The sequence below is a fragment of the Canis lupus genome, chromosome 3 (assembly GCF_003254725.2).
Source record: "Canis lupus dingo isolate Sandy chromosome 3, ASM325472v2, whole genome shotgun sequence".
Taxonomy (NCBI): Eukaryota; Metazoa; Chordata; class Mammalia; order Carnivora; family Canidae; genus Canis; species Canis lupus.
The window spans coordinates 41,032,300-41,057,829 of NC_064245.1; the positions used below are offsets into that span (position 1 = coordinate 41,032,300).

The following is a 25,530-nucleotide window of genomic DNA, read 5'->3' on the forward strand; positions in this document are numbered from 1 at the left end:
CTCTTCAATAAATGGTGCTGGGAAAATTGGACATCCACATGCAGAAGAATGACACTAGACCACTCTCTTTCACCATACACAAAGATAAACTCAAAATGGATGAAAGCTCTAAATGTGAGACAAGATTCCATCAAAATCCTAGAGAAGAACACAGGCAACACCCTTTTTGAACTTGGCCATAGTAACTTCTTGCAAGATACATCCACGAAGGCAAAAGAAACAAAAGCAAAAATGAACTATTGGGACTTCATCAAGATAAGAAGCTTTTGCACAGCAAAGGATACAGTCAACAAAACTCAAAGACAACCTACAGAATGGGAGAAGATATTTGCAAATGACATAGCAGATAAAGGGCTAGTTTCCAAGATCTATAAAGAACTTATTAAACTCAACACCAAAGAAACAAACAATCCAATCATGAAATGGGCAAAAGACATGAACAGAAATCTCACAGAGGAAGACATAGACATGGCCAACATGCATATGAGAAAATGCTCTGCATCACTTGCCATCAGGGAAATACAAATCAAAACCACAATGAGATACCACCTCACACCAGTGAGAATGGGGAAAATTAACAAGGCAGGAAACCACAAATGTTGGAGAGGATGGGGAGAAAAGGGAACCCTCATACACTGTTGGTGGGAATGTGAACTGGTGCAGCCACTCTGGAAAACTGTGTGGAGGTTCCTCAAAGAGTTAAAAATATACCTGCCCTACGACCCAGCAATTGCACTGTTGGGGATTTACCCCAAAGATACAAATGCAATGAAACGCCGGGACACCTGCACCCCGATGTTTATAGCAGCAATGGCCACGATAGCCAAACTGTGGAAGGAGCCTCGGTGTCCAACGAAAGATGAATGGATAAAGAAGATGTGGTTTATGTATACAATGGAATATTACTCAGCTATTAGAAATGACAAATACCCACCATTTGCTTCAACGTGGATGGAACTGGAGGGTATTATGCTGAGTGAAGTAAGTCAGTCGGAGAAGGACAAACATCATATGTTCTCATTCATTTGGGGAATATAAATAATAGTGAAAGGGAATATAAGGGAAGGGAGAAGAAATGTGTGGGAAATATCAGAAAGGGAGACAGAACGTAAAGACTGCTAACTCTGGGAAACGAACTAGGGGTGGTAGAAGGGGAGGAGGGCGGGGGGTGGGAGTGAATGGGTGACGGGCACTGGGGGTTATTCTGTATGTTAGTAAATTGAACACCAATAAAAAATAAATTAAAAAAAATAAAAATAAATAAATCTGGAAATTATGCTCTATTATAAAAATGTATAACTGAGAAGGACCCAGAACCTCAATTATTTTTACATAAAGACCACCCATGGTGCCTTCACAAAAATCAACCTGCAAACCAGCCTTGGTGGCAGAGATGACACACCATGCAGATCTTGAGATGGAGCTCCTGATGTCAAGCCTTTAGGAAACCAGGTATTCCTTCCTGCCTTGGGTGCCACCTGCTTGTATTCTTTCAATAAATTCTCCTTTAGGGGCGAATCCTCTGGGTGGCTCAGTTGGTTTTAAGTGTCTGCCTTTGGCTCAGGTCATGATCTTGGGGTCCTGGGATAGAGAGCCCTGCGCTGAGCTCTCTGCTCAGGGGGGAGCCTGTTTGTCCGCCCCTCTCTGCCCCCCGCCATGTTCTCTCTTAAATAAATAAAATCTTTTAAAAAAATGATAAATTCTCCTTTAGTTTGAGTTACTTTAAGTGGATTTTACCTCTTATAATCAAAGAACCTTGATGAAGAAAACTGTCATAATCCTTTAGGTCACATATTAGTAGTGTCCTTATCTAAGTCACATAATTCCCAAAACAAGTGTGGCTAGTGCCTCCAGAACCCTGAGCCCAGAAAGGATCCCAAACCTGGAGGTAAGATAACTGAGGATTATTTAGTTTCTGGCCAAAGATAATTGATTCAAATAATGGTACATATACCAACAAAGATCTTTAAAGTCAAGTGTCTTAAAAAAATAAATAAATAAAGTCAAGTGTTGTATTGTTCTACTTATAAAGATAACCTTATCTTTCGAGTTCAAGGAAGCATGTATAGAATTCTGGGTATATAACACTGCTTGGCAGGCCCTGTACTTCATTTTATAGTCTGTACTATTAAATCTGTTGGTGAAAGTGAAGATGGAAAGGACAAGGAAATGGTGGAAAGAAGATAAGAAACTTGAGGCATAAAAAAAAATAATTAAAAAAAAAAAAAAGAAACTTGAGGCAAAAATAATGCTAAGGTTTAGACTTTTTCCCCTAAGTATACCCTAAGAATTTTTTATAAACTTAAGAGCAAAAATATTTCAAAATGGATTATAAATTAAAGGTGGCTAATTTTAAATAAAATTTTTAGCTTATATTCTTATCAGCAAAAAATAATGTATCTAAAATTTTAGACATCCTTATGCTCCATAGACATTATATATGCACGTGTATAGATATAAACAAATACATATATATACTATCACATATATACATATATACTACAATCTTTTGTTCTTTTAATAAAGAAATCTAGTATTCATAATATTTTTCACGTAAATAAGTTTAAATATTTAAACTACACAAAGTCTGAAGTAACTGATAAAAATCCCAGGGGACTGCATTTTCTGAAATTTTAAGATGTGCCACTAAATATTAGACTCAGGAGTTTGTACTGCCTGAGTGTTTACAAGAGCCCACACCTGACAAGACTGTGTTTTTAACTACTGCCTACCAAGACTGAAATGTTTGTTAATGTATGCTCAATTTTATAACTATCGAATTCTATTCCAAACTAATAGAATCACAATACTGAGAAGCAAACTATGAAATTAAAAGTACTCAAAAGGTATATATACATAATTTTTAAATGCATGAGGAGCTAATTAATCAATCTATAACTAATCACCACCCACCTTCAATCTCATTTCTGTCAAGCACCTGAGCAGTAAGTGCTCCATAAATACTGGATTAATGGATAATTAGATATAACATAAGATATGACACTTCTAAAATAAAGGAATAATATGTCTTGAGTTTTAAGGAATTTAAACTAAATAGAACTTTTAAAAATTAGGAACATTCTCCTTTTCCTTTTTAATAATAGTTGCTAATTTTGAAAGACATTTTCTTCCTAGACAATTTGGAAATGCATAAAAACATCGAATTTTTTAGAACTGTGAAACATTCACAAAGAAAAGGGCATCAAAATTTATTAAATTGAACAATTATAAAATGAATACCAGTAATTCTAACCAAATCAAAACACAGACTAGAACTAGAACCTATATATCTCTAATTCATTTAATGCTCTCCTCTCTCCTCTCCAGGAAATACCATCCTACTTCTGTGATGACAAAATTTTATGGATTTTCTTTATAGGATTACCACATATATGCATATCCCTAATTATATTATTTAGGTTTTTCTTTTAAATTTTATGTGCATGAAATATAGGTAATGTGTTATTTTGTCTTGCCTCTTTTATCATACATTTTATTACATTCATTCTTAGAGTGGCATATATTCCAATTTGTTCATTTTCACTGAATGTTGTATTACGTTGCAAAGGGGAAAAAAAACTTTATTCATTCTACTGCAGACAAACACCGGAGGTGCTTCACTCTTTTGGCCATTATTAAAATGAAAATGGTGCTATTCTTCAGGCTGTCCTTCTTTTCCCCTTCAACTTCCCTTTATTTCAGAATCAGTTGTTAAATTCTTAAAACAAAACAAACAAAAAAAACCCTTGGGATTTTGACTGGCAGTTTGACTCTACGAAGATTATTTTCTGTGGTACAGATGTATAAATATTGAGAATTCCAGTCCACAATAATGGGATAATTCTGGTAAATCAACCTTGCATTCCTGAGATCAATCCTACTTAGGCTATACTATCCCTTTTATTTTTTTTTTAATTTTTATTTATTTATTTATGATAGTCACACAGTGAGAGAGAGAGGCAGAGACACAGGCAGAGGGAGAAGCAGGCTCCATGCACCAGTAGCCCGATGTGGGATTCGATCCCAGGTCTCCAGGATCGCGCCCTGGGGCAAAGGCAGGCGCCAAACCACTGTGCCACCCAGGGATCCCTTTTACATACTGCTGGATATAATTTATTAGTTAGCATAAAGTAACATGAGATGCTTTAACAAACACAAATTTCAGCGGCCTAATACAATGAAGCTTCTTATTCTTACAAAGCCAAAAGAGGGTTTCTTATCTCAGAGAGACTTGTATGAGATTATCCAAGAGCCTAGACTCATTTATCTTGTGCTTCTACACACAAGACGTCAATAGTTCCCCTCTTGGGGCGCCCCGGTGGTGCAGCGGTTTAGCGACGCCTGCACCCCGGGGTGTGATCCTGGGGACCCGGGATCGAGTCCCACGTTGGGCTCCCTGTGTGGAGCCTGCTTCTCCCTATGCCTGTGTCTCTGCCTCTCTCTCTCTCTCTCTCTGAATAAATAAATAAATAATCTTAAAAAAAAAAAAGTTCCCCTCATAATTCTCTGTACCTGGCTGGCAAAGAGGGAAGTATGAAGATCATGTGGGAGGTATTTTACAGATCAGACCTAGAAGCGGCATGTGTCACTTCTACTCACATTCCATTGGCCAACTCAGCCACATGGCCACTCCCATGGGGAGGCTGATAAGTCTATATGTGTGCCCAAGCAGTAGAGAAAATGGATCCATGTGAAAGTAACTGTCTCCACTAAAAAAAGATGTGAACTCAAAGAAGTGGACTGATATTCTGTTTAGGAGTTTTATAATTATTTTCAGTGAGGCTGACTTCTGATTGTTCAGAAGAACTCTCCTTCCTGGTTTTGCTATCAAGGTTAGGCTAGCTTATATAATGGGGAAAAGAGTGTTTCTTCTTTTTCTATTCTCTGGTAGAATCTGTGAAATACTGGCATTATTTCTTCCCTAAAAATCTATTAGTCCTTGCTTATGAAGCCACCTGGATTTGGAGTTCCTTTGCGGTAACCTTGACAATAAGACTTTTCAGTTTGTCTATAGTTTCATGATTCCATTTGTTAAATTGTATTTTTCTGAAAATTTGTCCACTGAGGCACTTTTGTCCTCAGTTTTTGTCCTCAAAAACTTTTGAGGCACAACAGGATCCTGAGATTTTGTGTGCACAAAAAAGTATATTAAAATAGTTGATTAAAAAAGTTAAATGGTACCTTTGTAATCTAGTTTGCTTCTTACCTTTACAGAGGAGAATATGAAGCTTAGGAGAGACCCAAGTACTACTCCCCCTTCAACCATACTACATCACATAGCTATTAAGTGGCAGAACTGGACTAGAACCTAAATCTTCTGATGTCCAGTCTAGTGCTCTTCCCACTATCCTACTTCACTTGGTTCAACAGACTGCATTAATCAGTCAACAAATGAAAGGAAGAATGCAGAGAGGCTTGTGATCAGGAACCACTTCAACTTTGGGAAGATACCATATTACTTATGCAGGGAGTTGCAGGCACTGCCTTCATGGTCCTTCTCCAGTTCCTCCATAATTTTTTTCCTATCTTCCTCAGAAAGAAGTATGTGGTATTCAAGCTATGGCTTCTCTGAATTTTAAGGCCTTATCCAGTTGTATGATATTCCTACGTTTGACTGCAGAGATTGCAGCAAATGGTAATGGTATACCTCCTCTCAGCCCTGAGCAAAACCAACAGTTCTGGGGGACCGTTAACTCCCAGAAATTAGATATTGGACTAGCCTCAGCTTATGAACAGGGATAACGCAATTCTGTTGTAAATCTCCACACATAAATATTTTTATAAACTTGGTCCTCAATGCACTGTAAAATCAGGAAAGTGTGTCTTCAAAACTCTAGGCTCCCGGTTTTCATCATCTGTTCCTTGTGTGTGCCATTTTTTAAATTGTACAAATGACTTAATTTACCTTCTTTGTTTTCCTTTTAATCCAACAAAACTTATTGAGAGCATCTACTAGGTTCTGATGTTCACTGATGACATGGACATAGGTCACTGTCCACATGAAGCTTGTGAAGGTTACCTGATGTTCCCATGGAGACTGCTTTCTTAGTAAAGCAGTCTGACTTGGGTTTTGAACCCCTTCTCCAAAATCCTGATGTGGTTTAGTTGCAAAACTGATACACAGGTATTTTGCTTTTATTTTTTAAAAACAAATGAGCCAATTTATTAACCCAGCATTTGTTCTAATGCTTCTAGGAGGCAGTTACCACCTGTCCAGTGATTCTTCCCAGATCTCTCTGTCCCTGATATCAGTCTGCAGGACCATCTTGGTCCTTTTCCATTGTTTTCAGCCCCTCACAGGGTGTGGAGGACCTGTGGGCCACGCCCCTAGAGCCTCTGCTTAAGTGGCTTGGCATGACCCCGTTTCTCTGACATCCCACATAGATCTTGGTCATGGAACTGACCCAGTACTGCCCTGGAGGTACAGGTGCCATGCTGTCAAAGCAGCCCATGTGTAGAACCAGTTCTCATCACAGGGAGCAAGCAACCTCTTTATGCTATGGTGTCCACCCCCCACCCATTTAGGGACTTTCAGTTTCTCAGACTTGAGGAAGACTGCCAGAGCTCTGATGAACTCCTGCTGGTTCATGTCTTTTATAGTAAATCCAGCCATAGTGTGGCCTCCTCACTGCCAGCCAGGGGAAAGGGAGCAACAGGGTTTCCCGAGGACACAAGTCAATTGTCCTATCTTCATTGTTGAAGATGTCTTCTCTGGGTATAGAATTCTAGGTTGGACTACAAATTCCATCTTCTCAACATATTCAGGGTATCATTTCATTGACTATAGATTTTCATTTGTTGCTATTTAGAGTCAACACTTCTTTGAAGATTATCTGCTGTGTTGAAATTATTCTTTTTTTGTTTTCTGTAGTTTCACTATGTCTATGTATAGTTTTATTTTTTCTTTTCATTCTGCATGAGGTTTGTTGAGTTCCTTAAATCAACTCTGGAAAATTGTAATTATCTCTTCAAATATTGTGTCAGCCCCATTCATATTCATCCTCTCTTCCCCCTCCTTCTAGAATGCCAAGAAAAATTTAGGTTAGAATATCTAACCAATCTTCCTTTTCCTCAACAACCTGTATCTACCTTTTCATCCCTTTGTGCTAAGAACTTCTTTCAGTTCACAAATTCTTCAGCTATGTCAAATATAATTCCAGCATGCCAACTAAGTTCTTCATTTTGGTTATTGTGTTTTTTTCATTGCTCTAAGTATTTCATTCAAATCTATTTATCACCTCTCTTATAATTTCCCATTTCTTGCACACGTTTGCAAGCTTATTAGAAGAATGAAATTATTTATAATCTATGAATATAATAAGAGTATCTGAAGTATTCAGACATCAGTATCTGCTATTTCTTCTACATTTTGTTTATGCTTTATTTTCTTTTATGGTTGATCATCTTTGTATGATGAATACTCTATAGTTTTGAAAGGTTATCTGAAAGACATTTTTGATGCCTTGAATAAGATGCCTTTCTTTAAAAAGTGTGTCAATTTGCTTTTGCTTCTTCCAGGTACCTGTGGCAAATGTGGACTTCTTGTGTTAAAGGACTTTGGACAGTGATTCCACACAATGCTGGTACTTATTTTACAACCTCTGAGACACAGGTTCTCTTTCTTTTATTATTCTCCTCTTTCCCTAATTTGTTCAGTACAATAGACCCCTCCTTGCAGTCTTTTGCCGTAGGGAAAAGGCAGTGGATTTTTCCCTCTTCCTAAGGTCCCAATTTGATATGGGAAGCAATCTATTAGACTCAGAAACCTAGAAGTAATGTGGTTACTCTTTGCCTCTCGATCCACCAAAACCTGAAGCTTAGTTTACAACTGTTTTATCCTGATGGGCAAATGACTCAGGGTAGCCAGACTTTAAATACTTCTTTACTTTTTAGGTTCTCACCTTGTCTTAGATTTTGGTCTGGCATGTCCTTTAACAGATCTTTGATGCTATAAAGTTTTTAAACAATTTATCTAGTATTTTTAGTTGTCTTCACTGAAGAGTTGGTCCAGACAACTTGGTCCAACACTACAGAAATAAAAAAAAAATCAATGTTTTTGGGAAAAAAATGAACCAAATATTTTCTAACATCCACAAAGTTTTCTGATGTTTTTGCTTTCTCTTTAAGTTAAATATGGAAAAGAGTTCCACATTTTCCACAAAAATTCCACTGTCAAGTTCCTCAAATAGTTCAACAGAGAGCTATCATGCAACCCAGCAAATTCCACTCCTAGGGAGATTACCAAAGAAATGAAAGGATCTCCATACTAAAACTTGTACACAAATTTCAGACACATTTTTGTAACAATCAAAAAGTAGAAACAACCCAATGTTTATCAACTGATGAGTGGATAAACAAAATGTGGTATGTCCATACAATGGAGTATCATTTAGCCATGGCATGAAATACTGATACATGCTACAATATGGATGAACCTTGAAAGGATTATGCTAAGTGGAAAAAGCCAGACACAAAAAGAGAACATTTATATGAAATATTCAGAATAGGAAAATCCACAGATGCAGAAAAAAAGGTTGGCAGTTGCCAGGATGAGGTGGTAAGCGGAGTTGAGAAATGACTGTCAATGAGTACCAAGTTTCTTTTCAGATTCATGAAAATGTTCTGGAATTAGTAGTCATAGTGGCACAAACTTCTGAATATACTAAAAACCACAGATGTATAATTTTAAATGATGAATTTTATGGTCTGTAAACTATATCTCAATAAAAAGAATAGAACAAAGTTAATCTCAGATATGTCTATAATACCCACTGTGGTAGCCACTAGCTACACTAAGTTGCCTCACTGAACATTCAATTTCACATGATAGTGAAAGATATTGGGAGCAATGATTTATAAAGATACCAAATTGTATGAAAGTAATTATGCAGGTCATAGAAAACACTGGAAATCTTTACCATGATTATGAATAAGCACATTGGAATCCATACCTATTGAGTCCTATATCCAGGTATATTATGACCAGTGAACCAACCAAATGAAACAAAAGCCAACAGAATCTATGAAAGAGCTTTTATATACCCTAAAAGAAGACAGCAAAATAATACAACTTCCCCTCTCTGAATAATCTTTATATAGCAGCCACTTATTCAGATGAACTTTTATGTTCATCTGAGCTGAAGAATGTGCTTTAAAAAAAAAACAAAAAACACTTTCTATGATTAAACAATACAGCCTGCTCTACTATAATGTGTTTTGGAATGTAAATTAGGTGCTATGAAACTGGTAAATACAGAATAGTGTCAGTATAATAAAGAAGTCTCTCTGGTTCACTGGGGACTTTTTCCTAGGCAAAGGGAACCAGGAAAGTGGCAAGAGAATTATAACCTTTAGCAGAAAGGAGAAAGTCCTCCCGAGAGCAGGAGTATTTTTTAAAAAAATGAATTAACTGCATACAATTAAAAAAAGAAAGAAAAAAGAAAATTAAAAATGAAGGCTTCAGAGTATTCCCAGCCTTGAGCATTCCCATGCTTGCTTTAACGGCAACCTCCACCACCCTCCACTGGTCTGCTACACTGCCATCTGCACTGTCCTAAGACAACTATCTCCATTCTAATTCAAGTGTTGCCAACATTTCTACTCAAGTAATGAATTTTGTGCTTTTGTAACACCCATGGTGGTAGCCACTACTGAGTTGCCTCACTGAGCAGTTCAAGCTCTCTTTTTAATTACAATTATGTTTTAGTTTGTGTTGCTCAGAACACAAAGTTGTACAAGTTTTGGAGTTGTGAGATTTTTCAGAAATGTCTAAACTACATGAAAGCAAAAGCACCTGTACTTTTTTTCTTTGTACGTCTGTTTACTTCTCTAACGGTTAGAAATAATATATACTGGGAATCATGTGGAAGATGGGGCAATACAGCAATAAAGGCAGTATTTCCAGTGTTACAGAGTGGAGAGAATCACATCCCCTTCATTCGTGAACTTCCTTTCCATTTAAACATACTCTATGCTTTTGTTCCTAATAGCTTTGGGTAACATTTGATGAAGTTTTTGCTTTTTTTTTTTTTTTTTTTAAGATTTATTTGAGACACAGAGTGTGTGCATGAGTGTGGGAAGGGCAAAGGGAGAGAGAGAATCTCAGACGCCCTACCGACTGAGCCACCCGGGTGCCCCTGATGAAGTTTTATGGGTACAAATTTGTTAACACTGAAGTAAGCAATACTGCTTTTAGTTCAATTTTAAAGGACATTACTAAGCTGTGTGCTGATCTTTGGGAATCTACTGGGAAGAATATTCCCTCCCTGGGCCAAAGGCAGTGCTAAACCGCTGAGCCACCCAGGCTGCCCTATAAACAACTTTTAAAATGCTGACAATCTGCTGCCCGATAAGTATTCTGGTAACTATTATTTGACTACCTAAGCTTTTTAGCAAAGACTTTGCCTTAAAAGTTCCACAGTCTTTCTGAGATAGACCCAGGGTCTTTAAGAAAACATTATTTAAATCTTGGTTTTGTCACTGCATACTCATAGGATCTTCGGCAAGTCCTTTGCTTTGTTTTGACTCCTGCTTTCTTATCATTTAAATGAAGTACAGAACTCTATCAGGGTTTCCAAACCTTCTTCTAACACATAAACTCCTTTTTACAATAATTTTGGTCTAGTCTTTTTTTTTTCATAATAAATAATAATGATTTTAAGTAAAAATACTTTAAATTGTGCATTAAATGAGATCATATTAAAGATTATTTATAAACTAATATTTGATCACATTCACATTATGGTTAAATTCTAAACATTTCCTTTTCTACAAATGACATGCTCTTAAATTTCTTATAAATCAATTAAGAAAAAGCATGACATGTCAATATACCATAATCTTTAGAACCTAGCCTAAACTTCCACTTTAATCCCCCTTACCCATTCAAACCAAGTGGAATAGCATTCTCCTTCATAAAATCTCAACATTACTAAAGCCTATTATAATTAAAAGATTAAAAGATGAAATCTTAGTCTATTTTTACAAGTTATAAACTTTTTTTTTTAAAGATTTTATTTATTTAGTCATGAGAGACCAGAGAGAGAGGGGGGGGGGGGGCAGAGACACAGGCAGAGGGAGAAACAGGCTCCATGTGGGGAGCCCGATGTGGGACTAGAACTAAATCCTGGGTCTCCAGGATCCCGCCCTGGGCCAAAGGCAGCGCTAAACCGCTGAGCCACCCAGGCTTCCCGATAAACAACTTTTAAAATGTTGACAATCTGCTGCCCAATAAGTATTCTGGTAACTATTATTTGACTACCTAAGCTTTTTAAACACCTCTAAAGGCTGCCCAATGCCCATAAGACAAATGTCAAACACTCTATACTCAGGGCACCCTATCAACCACACCCAATCTGTCTGTTCTTCACCTTTATTACTCACCTATACATACTCCTTATTCCACAGAAATGGGTATGATGTGTACTAATATTGAGGTTTATTTTTCTCTATGTATATCCAGTTTTTCTAGCACTATTTATTAAAAAGATTTTCCTTTTCTTATTGATTTACCTTAGCACTTTTGTCAAACATCAATTAACTATGAATGTACAGGTCTATTTCTGAGTTCTGTATCCTGGTTCCACTGAGCTACATATCTATCCCCACCTATACAGATACAAACTTTCTGGATTACAGTAGCTTCATAGTACATCTCAGAGGTGGAACATCTAGCTAGAATAAGACAAGTATTTTCCATCTTCTTACCACCATGATTAGTGTACTACAGGAAGAAGTGTGAATGCATGTTATCTAAGCCAGCATAACAGAATTAATTTTAGAATGTTTGGTAGAAACTCTAGTTTCTAGATCACACAAGTGATCTCTGAAGCTTTGTATTGGTGCTTAACAATATGGTAGTCACTAGCCAGCCACATGTGGTTACTAATTAGTTAAAAATATAGTTCTTAGTTGCACTGGTTATATTTCAAGTGCTCAACAGCTACTACATATGACTAATGGCTACCGCACTGGATAGCACAAAGAACATTTCCATCTCCACAAAAAGTTCTACTGGATAATGTTGCTATAGATGATGCCATGTGCAGCTGTAAAGTTGGGAGCTGCCACTGTCAAAATGCAGCAGGCAGCATCAGGACAAAGATGATGCCCAAGGGAAGGCAGAAACCTGGAACCCACTTTAATAGAGCAGAGCCTAATCTCTACCATACTGCTTCATTTTTTTTGTTATGTAATATATAACAAGTATCCCTATTTTAAAGGTGAGTTTGAACCCGGTCTTTCTTGTTTGTAATCAGAAACAACCTAATTTAATTGTTTTCAAAATGCTTTCACAGGATGCCTGGCTGGCTTATTAGTTAGTAGAACATGCAATACTTCATCTTGGGCTTGTAAGTCTGAGCCCCCATGCTGGGTGTACAGATCATTAAAATAAAAAAAAATGCTGTGCATACATTATTTTAATTGATCCTTCAAATTCACAAGATTTAGAGCATTAATATTGCTCTCTTTTCCTATTTAACAGGTACTATAAATATTCAATAAATAATGATTAGTATAGCCAAGAAATACTAATTATAAATACTAAACAGCAATTACTTTGGATCATATTAAGTGAAGTATCAAATAGCAGAATTTGAGAATTATTAACACTTTTCACAAAATGTCAATCCTCATCTAATTTATTTTCTGCTGTCCTACAGAACATAACTGGTAGATTTTTTTATACCCCAAAGTAACAGAACAATTTAAAAACTTAATGCAACTATAACAAATATTGAAAATAGCACCAAAAATATTTTAATTATATCATATAATGAATGGAACTATCCTTTACGAACACTGGTAGTATGAAAAAGCAAGCTGATTTTTAAAATTCCTGTACAAGTACTAGTTGTTATTTCTAAGGTTTTGGAGAACACAAACATTTTTGAGGTTTTCAAGACAGACTTTGGAAATAACAACTCAAACCCAGAAATTACCACAAAATAACAAACCGGTTATATGAAAAGAAAATTTCTCTAAAAACATAGCATCACAGAAAAATATTCCCCAATGAATTATAAGAGGTAAATTTCAATAGGAATTCAAGTTTTGGTTTATTTTCTAAGACTCAAACTGGTAACTTGTTTATCAAGTTTCAAGAATCACTAACATTTAAAAAACAATCTTAAAACTATAACTTCTGATCTTTTACTGCTAATAAATTAAAATAAGCACTTATAGGAAATATTCTTTGAGTAAAGAAATATAATCACATATCAATGTGCCTACACATAATATTCTTCATATAATACACTTAGAATACACAAGTATCAAAACACATATCAAAAATTGGTTTAATTCACAAATCAACCCACCAAACAAAACCTACAAAATTATAAGCTCTAATTACTTTTCCAAAATATAAGAAGTTCATACTACCATTTAGAATGGTTTACAGATCAAGCACTGATTATGTAATTGTAAATTTAAAAGTAGAGTTATGACTAATCTACGCTAAGAAAATACCTGTCTTTCTTTAGATTCTAGATCCCTAGGAGTTTCTCTCAAAAAAACTTCAAAATAAATATGAAAACTACACCACTGTCTCCTTAATTTTAAGGAGATGTATGTATGAATGGCTAGCTTTTAAAAAACTGCATATCTGCATTTGCTACCTCTTTATAAGAGAATTATCACTTTATCTATCTATAAATATAGATAGATATAGAGGTGTGTCTATAGATATAGAGGTATATCTATAAAAACAAAGCATCACAGAAAAATATTCCCCATTGAATTATAAGAGGTAAATTTCAATAGGAATTCCAGTTTTGGTTTATTTTCTAAGACTAAGATATAGAGGTATATCAATCTTATCTATCTATATATAGTGTATATCTATCTTATCTATCTATCTATCTCACAGGCATACACAGGACATCCTAAAACATGGTAAGTACCCTGCATCTTTTGCACTAAATAAGCTTGCAGCTCTAATACTAATATAGTATTATATGCTGAATGATTAATATATGGTAGGAAAGCTTAAAATCTTGGGATTCTAACTATCTTAAATCTATATTAAAATGTAACCAACAAAGAAACTTCTGTAATAAGATAAAACAGCCAACACATCACCTTTTTAGGAAAACAGCAGAAATAGGCCAGTTATTCCCAATGTCTTGCACAATGCCTTGTACACAGTATGATAAATATCAGTACAATAAATTAAAAATGTAAAAATAATGCATTATATTCAACATTTTTACCCGTTCCTCCTCCCTCCTTTTCAACCCCTTTCAAAAAACATCACAGGGCAATTTGGAACACAATGTATTGCTTGGGAAGTGCAAGACAGTATAACCTAGACAGAGCTCTTTCAATAGCTACCCAAGCCTTCAGGATAAAGTTAAGGGCCTGGGATCTGGTTTACTTCCCAGGTCAGTCATGGCTATTTCCACTCTTCACACTATACTACTACAGCTATACTTAGTGGACTTTAACTCCATAAAATAACTGTGCTGTGTCTCATTTCCTAATTTCCACATAAGCTGCCCTGCTGAACTGGAACACCTTTCTTCTACCCCTTTCCCTCTCTAATCCTGTCCTTTAAAGGACTAAGATGATGGTGTCACCTCTACAGGAAGTTTTCTCTGACCACTCTCCCAATTCTCTGTACTCTCCCCTTTTCTCATTGGCCAAAAAGTTTGCTAATGTAGCAAAGAACTTCCAGAGGAAAAGGAACAACTTATCTGATTATAACTACTAAAACACTCAATCCCTGACACAAAGGGACATAAAAAGGATATATAGGTATTCATTGATGAACACGAGAAATGCATTAGAGAAATGTAATCTGTATTATAAAGTGACAGACCTCACCCTCTTCCCGCATGAACTCCCATTTATATGTCAACAACATCAATCTCTGACAGGAGAAAAATCTGACCTCAAGAAAATAAAAAAATCACACGCAGAGATGCACAGTTCCTTAAAAACCATATAAATGAAAACTAATAATTGTATGATAAATAATAATATTCAAATACATAGTAAAAATAAAAAGAGTCAAACTGAAATCGCAAGAGCTACGGTGATTGCCGTGTGAGGTGATGGTGCAGGACATGTGAGAAGAGGAGGAGGGCCATGAGGATTGCGTGCCTCACCCTGTGAATCACCGTCCTGCTGCTTCAGGCTCTGTTAGGAATAAAAGAGCAGGGCAGGGGGCTGGAGGTGGAGGGAAGCTTTGTCTTGTCTTCAGATGTCTCATTATTTTTCCCCTTTCCCTGCCGCTCCACTGCAGCCCTGTAAAACATTAGGCAAGCCTCTTAAACACTCCCTGTCTGTTCCATTCCTCACCACACGGGGAGGAAAAAAAAAAATGATTGGCCCAAAAAGGCTCTCTGAGAACATAATACTGTCAGAAAACTGAAGCATTGATTCTATAAGGTCAGTACTATATGATCTCAGGAGATAAAAGTCATTTATCTTTCTGTTTTGCTCAACTGAGGAACTGTAATCCATCGCCCACACATCCCCATCAGACCCCCTAAATACGTTCATGAAGCACTTATAACCATGTAGAAGCGAACTGAAAGGTAACCCCATCAGAAATGTGCTCCCTAGTTTGCAATTCATACCAAAATCGGCATGTATTTTGCACTGCTTCTTAGAAGATCTTAAAAGTTACAGTTTGTGCTTGCTCACTGCTTAAAATTATTTCAGGGGATATTCTTGGGAATAAGAACATTTAAGAAGCTGGATAACCACTGCCTAGAGACTACATGTTAACTCAAAGCTTTTAGTTTCCCTCCACTTAGGACAAGTTAATTCAAGTTTATGCAATATTGCTCAGGAGTTTCTACTTCGCTATATCTGATGTGGGGCCCAAGAGTTTAGATTTCTAACAAGTTCTCTGGTGCTGCTGCTGCTGGTCAGAGTACCACACTCTGACAGCCACCGATTTAAATAATGTCCTTCTGTTTCAGTACCAGCTATTTTTATTTAATAAATTGATAGATGCATCTTATATTGATTCCTTATCTTCCTCTTTTTTAAGATATTGATGATTTCTAAATTCCCTTGTAATCTGAAAGCAGGCAGAGATGATTAAGGCTCAAAAAAAAAAAAAAGCAGATTTTTCTCTTTCTTTAGAATCCAAATTACTGTCATCTTACTTCATTTATCATTGTGCCTCAAATTCCTCATCTGTGAAAGGGGGACAATAAGAGAGTTCAATCAGATAAAATAAATAAAAGCCCTTGGAAGAACATCAGGTTATATTAGCAACTAGATAAATGTCATTTATTATTTTACTGCAATATATTACTGCAGTTATCCTCACTCATTTTCTCTTTATTACTGAGGAAAACTCATTCATGTTTGCTACATGTTTTACATCATTGATTTATATATGAAATCTTCATCCATTTATGGTGAAATATTCCAGAGCTCCAGTGGATTCAATAAACTGGGGAGCAAAGGAAGGTTATAATGTCAAAGAACCAGGTTGTAATCCTACTTCTGCCACTAAATTGCTACATGACTCTGGGCAAGTCATTTAATGGACTCTCAATTTCCACTTCTGAAAAAAGCTTACCTTGGATATGAAGATCAAATGAGATAATACAAGAGGAAGTTTTTTTTAAGTACTACAGTATTCCTGTTATGAGAAAAATACCTCTATCTGGGAACAGTTTATAAAATATTAACTAAAGAAATAAATGGCCACGGTCTTTTATATTCTTAATAACAGCACAATGATACGAATCACCACATAAACTATTTACTGGATATTCTCCAATATCACCTAGTCATAACTTTTTAAAATATCATACGCAGGAATATGTTTCAGGAATATTTGAAATACATCCTGCGAAGTGAAAGAAAAAAGTGGAGACAAAAGTAATCTCAGGCATTATTGAATAGAAGCTGCAAAAACTGTCACTTTGTGGCGTCAGCATAATTTTTTTTTTTCAGCATAATTTTTATCATGATGAAGAAGCCTTCTGTTGGTGCAAGGCTTTTGTTTAGCATAGCTCAATGTATATATTTACATATATATACACACACGTGTATGAATAATGGTGACCACCAACTGGTGATTTTCATTACTAGTTACTAATATTCTAAGATAAATCCAATGTTCTTATAAAATTGCATACTACAGTTCACAAGTTTTTATATCTTAATTTATTGAAAAGAAAATTTGGGAATTTCAATTAAATTACTACTTGTAGGACCAAACTAAAGTCAGCCACACATTTTTGTTACCAATACTTAATAACAAGGAAAGATACAATGTGTATCTCTGATGACATTCTTTACAGAATGTCTCCTAATGAAACATAGGAAATATAGTAAAACTCATTTTTTTTTGTAAGGAATGAACTCTTAAAAAGCATGTATAAGCATTTTCAAATAAGATACCATTAACACAGCATCAATACTCTCCATTTCAAAGAAATCCAGTTATGAAGTCTTCTATAAAATTTATCTTAATAACACTCCTAATTTACTAATGTGTAAGTTTCCATTTTCATTTATTTAGCTTTCTCAATGTAGGAGACACATCCTACAGGACACTATAAACTTTAAAATATCTAAATGCAATTTAAAATATGTAAATGTTGTTGATTTTTTAAAAGACCACATAAAAATCATTTTTATCAACTATAATTGTTAAAATTGATTAAAATTTTAAGAAATTAGTCTGAAAATATAAGTAATGCGAAATAAGGGACAGCAAAGATAGAATGCCACTCTGTAAATGGGTTTCTAATATTAGAGATTAAAATCAAAAGTAGATAAGTATGAGCACCATGTCTTCCTTTATACAGGTTTATCATAATGTTTAAATACCAACTACTTTTAATATATTTATGCCACTGTGTTCCCAGAAAACATACTAGATCTAACTTCATAGGCCTAATACACTCACATCCTTGCAGGTGCAGCTTTTTAGTAAATGGGGGAAACGAAAATCCTACTGATCTTAAAGACTAACTTACATGCAATAGGAAACAAGTGAATTCAGGTTAGAGGCCTTATGAAGGTTGTTCTCAAAGCTTTTGGTTAGTCTCACTGCATTAGGAAACACTCTAAAGTGGGTCACTTATAGTTGTTTATGCCTCCATTTTCAGCTACAGGAGATGGCTTTTTTTACCTATTCAGAACATTATACCAACTTATTAGAAATTTATGGATATAAAATCTTCAGTTGGTACAAATATATCTCAGTGGTTTACAAAACTATGGGTAGAAAGAATAGTCTTGGAGCCTGAATTAGAAATTTCTAAATAATGTCACTTTGCAGACTCCATGGTACATGGGAGCCCCTCGAGTATTTCTGTTAAATGAACAAATGGACAAAAATGTGCTACCAATTACTACAACTGTTTGAAAGGAAACTATATGAAAAAAATGCTTACAATGGTATTCTAAAATGCATTTATATGAGTTCTCTGTAAAGCACTTGGAAGTGCCTCGCCCATAGGAAACTCTTACATGTACTTGTCATTACTCTTGTCCTGTAAACTTAATTTGGTTCACAACAATCTTTGTAGCTGCACTAATATAAGCCATCACCACCACTGATAAAAGAAATCTCAAATATGTGCACACTATTAGTAAGGCTGTCGTTGCATTACTTTTATATGTGGAAGAAAGAATATCTAGAATCTCAAAACTGTCTTAATGAAGATTAATTCAATAACCTTAACATAGAAGTAAATTCAGCCTTATAATTTATCCTACTAACAAACTGATCCCTCATAAGCCAATGCGTCTTCTATTATTGTATTTATATAATTCAGAACTCCATGAAGAACTATTGATAATATTCGTGTTCACTTGTATCTAAGAAATTCATTTAAAAAGAAAACATCAAAATTCCAATTGACCTGCAAAAGTTTTCCTTCCCACTGAAGTAAATTGTAATATAGGAGACTGCTAAAACATGTTTGGGATTTACTCTCTTACACTTTGATTGCTGACCACAACAGAGATGAAGACTGAGGTAGTCTGAAAATTCTGTGAGGATTAAATCAGACTATATTCTTCACATTCTCTAAGGAAGTAAGCTTTAGGCTGTGCGAAGCACCCTCAACTTCCAGGGGTCAAGAACAACAACTGCTGCAATGAAAGAGCAGAGTAGTTAGGGTTAAGGAGGTGGTTGCCATCTACAATGAAACTAGCTTGAGTATCTATTTGTTGGTATTATTAAAGTCAATTCTATTTCTTTGACTTAGGCAGAGGAGCATTTGATGAGATACAGAGATTTTTAGAATAAGATGTCATTTTAAATTGAACACATCAGGGATATTTCCATTTCAAGGGAAACCAGTTATGGAGTCTCTGATAAAGATTATCCAAATTAAATAATGATCCTATAATTTACAAAATTACGATTGAAAATGTATTATGACATATAACAGGGAAAAAGTCTACTAATTTGTATTGCACATAAGTGGATAAGACATACCACAAATGCTAAATAATATAAAGTAACTTATAACTGATATAATCGTAACTGCATTAAGGGGTTTGGCTAAGATGTAACTGTCGTTTAACTGAAGTGATCAACAAAAGCAAAATCAAAAGTTTCATACACATTTCAGGGGATGTTCATAGCAATGAGCCATTTAAATAAAACTGGGGAACATGCTACAGAGAGGAGTTGTAACTATAATTATGCTTCTACTTCTCACTGCAAACTGATTAACTGCTAAAAAGTAACAAAAGTTTTTTTAATTATAAGTAGCAGAGTTTTTTTTTTTTTCAGTAATTAAATCAATTAGTATCCAAAAAGGAATGGTTAGAGAAATAGGGTATAGGGGAAATTTAAAAAGCATTTAATTGGTGGAGGCAGGTAAATTAGATTCCTACACAAAAAAAAAAAAAAAACAGTTAAAGAATCTTTATCTTAATTACTCAAATAAAATCTATATTAAAACTTCATTTCTTCCTTTATAGCTAATTCTGCATCATTTCACATGGTTTTAGTATTTTCACCAAGGAAATTCGTAATTACTGAAATAGTTTTCTACTATTAACAAAACTAAGCCAAAGTATATATCTTTTGAAGTAGTGGGGAAAAATTCCCTCTTTTGAATATAACTGAAACAAAATCTCTAAATGCAAACAAAAAAGACAAAAGAATTAGGCTAATTTAAAATGCTATTAAAACTATGAATGGAAAGTTATCTTTATAAAAATATTTTGCAGAGGAAGAGAATTAAAAGGGAAAGCATACAGATTCTCCTTTTTGAAGGTTTTGCTTTAAAACACGACTTCTGAATAAGATGGAAATAATGCCAAAAAATTCCTTTTATTTTCATTTTAATTAGGTTGGCAGAATTATGAGATACTGAAGGATAGCAGATAAGGGGGGGGAAAAAAGTGAAAAATCTCCCCCCACCCCACAACTAAAGCACTATTCACAAAATAAAAGTATTATTTATGTCATTTTCTTCCATTTCATTAATTTTAAAGTTGTGGGTAGTTACTGACCTAATGAAATGATTAAGACATATTAAAACTGTTAACTTCATACCCAATGGATCTAGTTTCTTATATTAACTTTAAAACTCATACAAAGTAATCATAGATAAAACATTATATTATACTGCTGTACATAGTACAATAGTCTATTTTGTCTCAATTAATAGGATGTTTATAGCATAAGTGGGTTATTACATATCAGTAATTATATCCTTCTAACAAATGATTCATAGAAAAAAAATATATACATAGTAGCAACAATTAGATCATCCCAAGAAATAATTCGGAGGAAAAAATATATATATAATTGATTTATAATTTGGATGTGAAAAGCAATGATAGTTAAAGTTATTAAATGGAAGATTAATTATATCTTCAATTCAGGCATTTCTAGATATATGTGTTACCTCAACAATATCCGAGTTGGTTCTGCTTTCATGAGGTTCATTATATTCTGTATACTTGAGAAGAACTTTGTCCATGTCAGTGCTGGCATACTGAAACAGTTTGTTAGAGCTGTTGAAAATGATGAGTGCTATTTCACAGTCACAGAGCACACTAAGTTCATAGGCTTTCTTCATTAATCCAAACTTTCTCTTTGTAAAAGTGACCTAGACAATCGAAGAAAAAAAGGTACATTTTTAGCAAAAGTATTAGTAGTACTTGAATACAGGGTACCTAAAGAGGAGTCTTATTTTAATACTGAGTCAGATTCCAAAGCCGAAAAAGCCTCCTAGCCTCATGCTCCACACGAGCCTCTTATTCCCCGCTCTGCCGCAAGACTACCGTCCTAAGTTTAACTTGTAACTCCTGACAGAGCAGGTTTCCCTTTATCCCTGGCTGCCAGTGTGCTGCAGAAGGCAAAGAACCATAGAATGACACAGTTGACCACTGGCCCTTTACCATCCAGTTTAAAATTCACAGTCTAGGGTCAACAAATTCCCCCAATGTCTAAATTCTTCTTTGAATATTTCTTCCAGTTTCTTTTTTTTTTTTCTTCCAGTTTCTAACTGGAACTTGTCACCTCAAGTCCTCTCAGAGATCAATTTTTGTTGGTTTAAAACATTAAAACGCTCAAAGCCTGAAATTAAGTCCTTTTTGCTCCTTGTTCTATCTTACAAGTTATTTTTCCTTCCTTTCCCTTCAAAAACCCCAGGTATCACCGAATAATTCTCCTTTTGATGAGCACCAAGTGACCGTCATGTACTGATAACTTTCATCTGATACTTTTCTTTCTAGCCCTGCTCTTACCTCTAGTGACTTCAGTATCTGTGTAAAAAAAAAAAAAGAAATTGCAACATCTCCCAACCTCCAAATGATCCGCTTCCACCACATGACAAGCTCCCACCTATTGTCATACCTTTAACTATACCATCATCAAGAACCACACACATCACCTCCCAAATCTCAATTTCATGTATTCCATTTTGCCTCCTATCTAGCTCTATTTTGTATTATCTCCCCAGAAATTCAGAAATTTTTTAACCATTATCCAATCCTCCAATCCATTTACCTCACCACTTTGTTACTGTCTGTTCTCATGTCCTTTCTTCCCTCAGTAGGGTGATGTGTCCCTTCAAATCACTAGGTTTTTATCCTTTGGAAAACCAGCTGATATTATTGAAACATAAATTGTATAAGTAGAAATTCAGAGCTTTTCACTGCACTGAAAGTAATATCCAAATTCATTAAGCAAACAAATTATCTGGCCTCAAACTCTCTATCTGAAGTTATTTCCCAAATCTCTGATATGTGTGTACATATGTACATGTGTATGTCTTCCTTAACCACCAGCTACTTTCCTCCTTAGGAACTTTGCTATTTTCCCTCCCTGTGGAACACTCTCTACTACCTGTGCCTAATGGTTCCTTTCCTTACCTTGTGAAAATAAATCTATCATTATTTAATCTTTCAAGACAACCCTTACAATACAAATAATTTTATATAAATGCATATACACACACACACACAAATGGAATAGTGTTTTATGCTTGCCTCCCTACTTTCCCTTGCACCAACATAAAGCCCCTTAACCAGTGTTGTTTTTTTAAAGATTTTATTTATCATAAGACAGAGAGAGAGAGAGAGAGAGAAAGAGAGAAAGAGAGAAAGAGAGACATAGAGAGAGGAAGAGAGGCAAAGTCATCGGCAGAGGGAGAAGCAGGTTCCATGCAGGGAGCTCAACGTAGGATTTGATTCCAGGACTCAGGGATAATGCTCTGAGCCAAAGGCTAACGCTCAATTGCTGAGCCACCCAGGCGTCCCTTAACCAGTGTTTTCAACTTAGTATTTTTCATACCACGGTTTTGTGCAAGACCATATAACCATATTCACACATACACGTATACATACACAAGGGATTTTGTTAGCATTTGACAAAACCGGACTCTATCGATAGGCTTTATTTTACTCATTTAACCACATCAGTTTTAGGCAAAAAACCCCACAAATTTTATTTTTGCTGTCATTTTACTGTCATTTTATTGTCATTTTACTCCAGCACTACAATCGTTATAAAGATGGGGGTGGGGGAGCTAAAAAAGCCTAACCTAAAAAACTCATTACCTCTATAAATTGAGACAAATTTGCTTGATCCTAACTAGTTTTTTTTTAGATTTTGTTATCAAATCTGGGACTCACATAATTCTGAGTTTAAGGTTGGACTGCAGCATCTCTAAAAAGACTGTCTGTATTTAAGATCCCAAGTGCCTGCAAAGATTTTCACATGATCTATATTTAGGCATATCTTTATTGTTGAATTTTTTTTAATTCAACAGTTATAAACATTACTCAGTGTTCATCAACATAGGTGTACTCTCAATCCCATTTATCTATTTCTCATATCCTCCCACCCATCTTACCTCCCTTCTGGCAACCAGCAGTTTGTTCTCTGTATTTAAGTCTTTTCATCTTTTTCATTTGTTTTGTTTCTTAAATTCCACAAGTGAAATCATATTGTATTTGTGCTTCTCTGTCTTATTTCAATTAGCATTTTACCCTCTAGGTCCATTCATGTTGTAAAATGGAATGATCACATTCTTTTTTATGGCTGAGTAATATTCCATTGCATATATATATATACAATACCTTCTTTATCCACTCATCAGTCAATGGACACTTGGGTTGCTTCCTTATCTTGGTTATTATAAATAATGCTGCAATAAACATAGGGATACATAAATTTTTGTGGATTAGTGATTTTGTTTTCCTTAGGTAAATACCCAGTGGTGTGATTCCTGGATCAAAGGATAGTTCATTTTTAACTTTTTGAGAAGCTTACAGTTTTCCATAGTGGCTGTTCCAATTTGCATCCCCACCAACAGTACATGAGGGTTCCTTTTTCTCCACCACCTCACTAACTCCTGTTATTGCTTGTCTTTTTTATTCTAGCCATTCTAAGGTGATCGCTCATTGTGGTTTTGATTTGCATTACCCTGATGATTAGTGATGGTAAGTATCTTTTTATGTGTCTGCTGGCCACCTGTAGGTTTTCTTTGGAAAAATATCTCTTCAGGTCCTTGGCCCATTTTTTAATCGAATTGCTTGTTTTTTTAGTATTGATTTATATAACCCTTTTTATATATTTTGGATATGAATCCCTCGTTGGATATATCATTTGTAAATATCTTCTACCATTCAATGTGCTGCCTTGTAGTTTTGTTGATGAGTTCCTTTGCTATACAAAAGCTTTTTATTTTGACGTAGTCCCAATACTTTAGTCTTACTTTTGTTTCCCTTGCCTTAGGAGACATCTAGAAAATTGTTTCTACAACTGATTTCCAAGAAATTATGCCTATGTTTTCTTTTAGGAATTTTATGGTTTTGAGTCTCACATTTAGATATTTAGTTCATTGAGAGTTTACTTTTGTGTATGCTTTAAGACAGTGGCCTAGTTTCATTCTTTTTCAGGTCCAGGTCCAGTTTTCCTAGTATGATCTATGGAATAGACTGTCTTCTCCCCATTGTATATTCTTATTTCTTTATTGGAGATTGACCATATATGCACAGGTTTCCTTCTGAGCTCCCTATTTTGTTCTGTTGATCTATATGCCTATTTTAGTACCAATACCACACTGTTTTTTTTTTATTACTACAGCTTTGTTGTATATCTTGAAATCTACCACTGAGATCTCTCCAGCTTTGCTGTTTTTTTTTTAAGATTGCTTTGACTATGTGGAATCTTTTGCGGTTCCATACAAATTTCAAGATTATTTGTTTGGTCTGTGAAAAATGTTATCGGTATTTTGAAAGGGATTGCATTAAATGTCGAGATTGCTTTCAGTAGTGTGGACATTTGAACAATTTTTGTCATCCATGAACATGAAATATTTTTACATTTGTTTGTGTCATCTTTAATTTCTTTCATCAATGTTTTATGGGTTTCAGAGTATACAGGTCTTTCACTTCCTTGGTTGAGTTTATTCTTAGGTATTTATTTTTGGTATAATTTTAAGTGGGACTATACTCCTAATTTCTCTTTCTGCTACTTCATTATTAATGTATACCAATACAACAGATTTCTATAGATTAATCGTGTACCCTAGGACTTGACTGAAATCATTTATCAGTTTTAGTATTTTTTTTTTAGTGGAGTCTTTAGGGTTTTTCTACATATAGTACCCCATGTCATCTCCAAATAGTAACAGCTTTACTTCCTTACCAATTTAGATGCCTTTTGAATAAAAGTGGTGAGAATGGACATCCCTGTCTTGTTCCAGGTCTTAGAGAAAAAGCTCTCTGTTTTTCGCCATTAAGTATGAGATTAGGTATGAGTTTTTCATATACTGCCCTTATTATGTTGAAGTATGTTCCCCCAGGCCTAGTTTCTTGTGAGTTTTTTATCATGAATGGATGTTGTATTTTGTCAAATGCTTTTTCCCCATCTATTGAGATAATCATATAGTTTTTAGCATTCTCATTAATAAATCACATTAATTGATTTGTGAATATTGACCCACCCAAACTACTCTTGCATTCCTGGAATAAATCCCATTTGATCATAGGAAATGACTTTTTAAAATGTACTACTGGATTTGGTTTGCTAATGTTTTTTTGTTGAGGATTTTTTCATCTATGTCCATTCTG

The 25,530-nt window shown here is 35.1% G+C and overlaps 1 protein-coding gene and 1 pseudogene across 38 annotated transcripts in view; both read right to left on the reverse strand.

The window, feature by feature from the left end:
• MEF2A (myocyte enhancer factor 2A) overlaps positions 1–25,530 on the reverse strand; it is a 189,413-nt gene that overhangs the window by 70,574 nt on the left and 93,309 nt on the right. For 30 of the 38 annotated variants that reach the window (XR_007409794.1, XR_007409793.1, XM_049108413.1 and 27 more), the window contains one exon: positions 20,853–21,056. Coding sequence is in view for 30 of the 38 variants with exons in the window: in XM_049108413.1 (XP_048964370.1) it covers positions 20,853–21,056 (204 nt within the window). In the remaining 8 variants the exon portion in view is untranslated. Of the gene's footprint in view, positions 1–15,110; positions 15,250–18,924; positions 19,078–20,852; positions 21,057–23,532; positions 23,601–25,530 lie in introns of those variants that run through there. The other 8 variants (XM_049108418.1, XM_049108420.1, XM_049108411.1 and 5 more) reach the window with 5 other exon arrangements.
• On the reverse strand, positions 3,737–7,436 carry LOC112653699 (40S ribosomal protein S19-like; annotated as a pseudogene).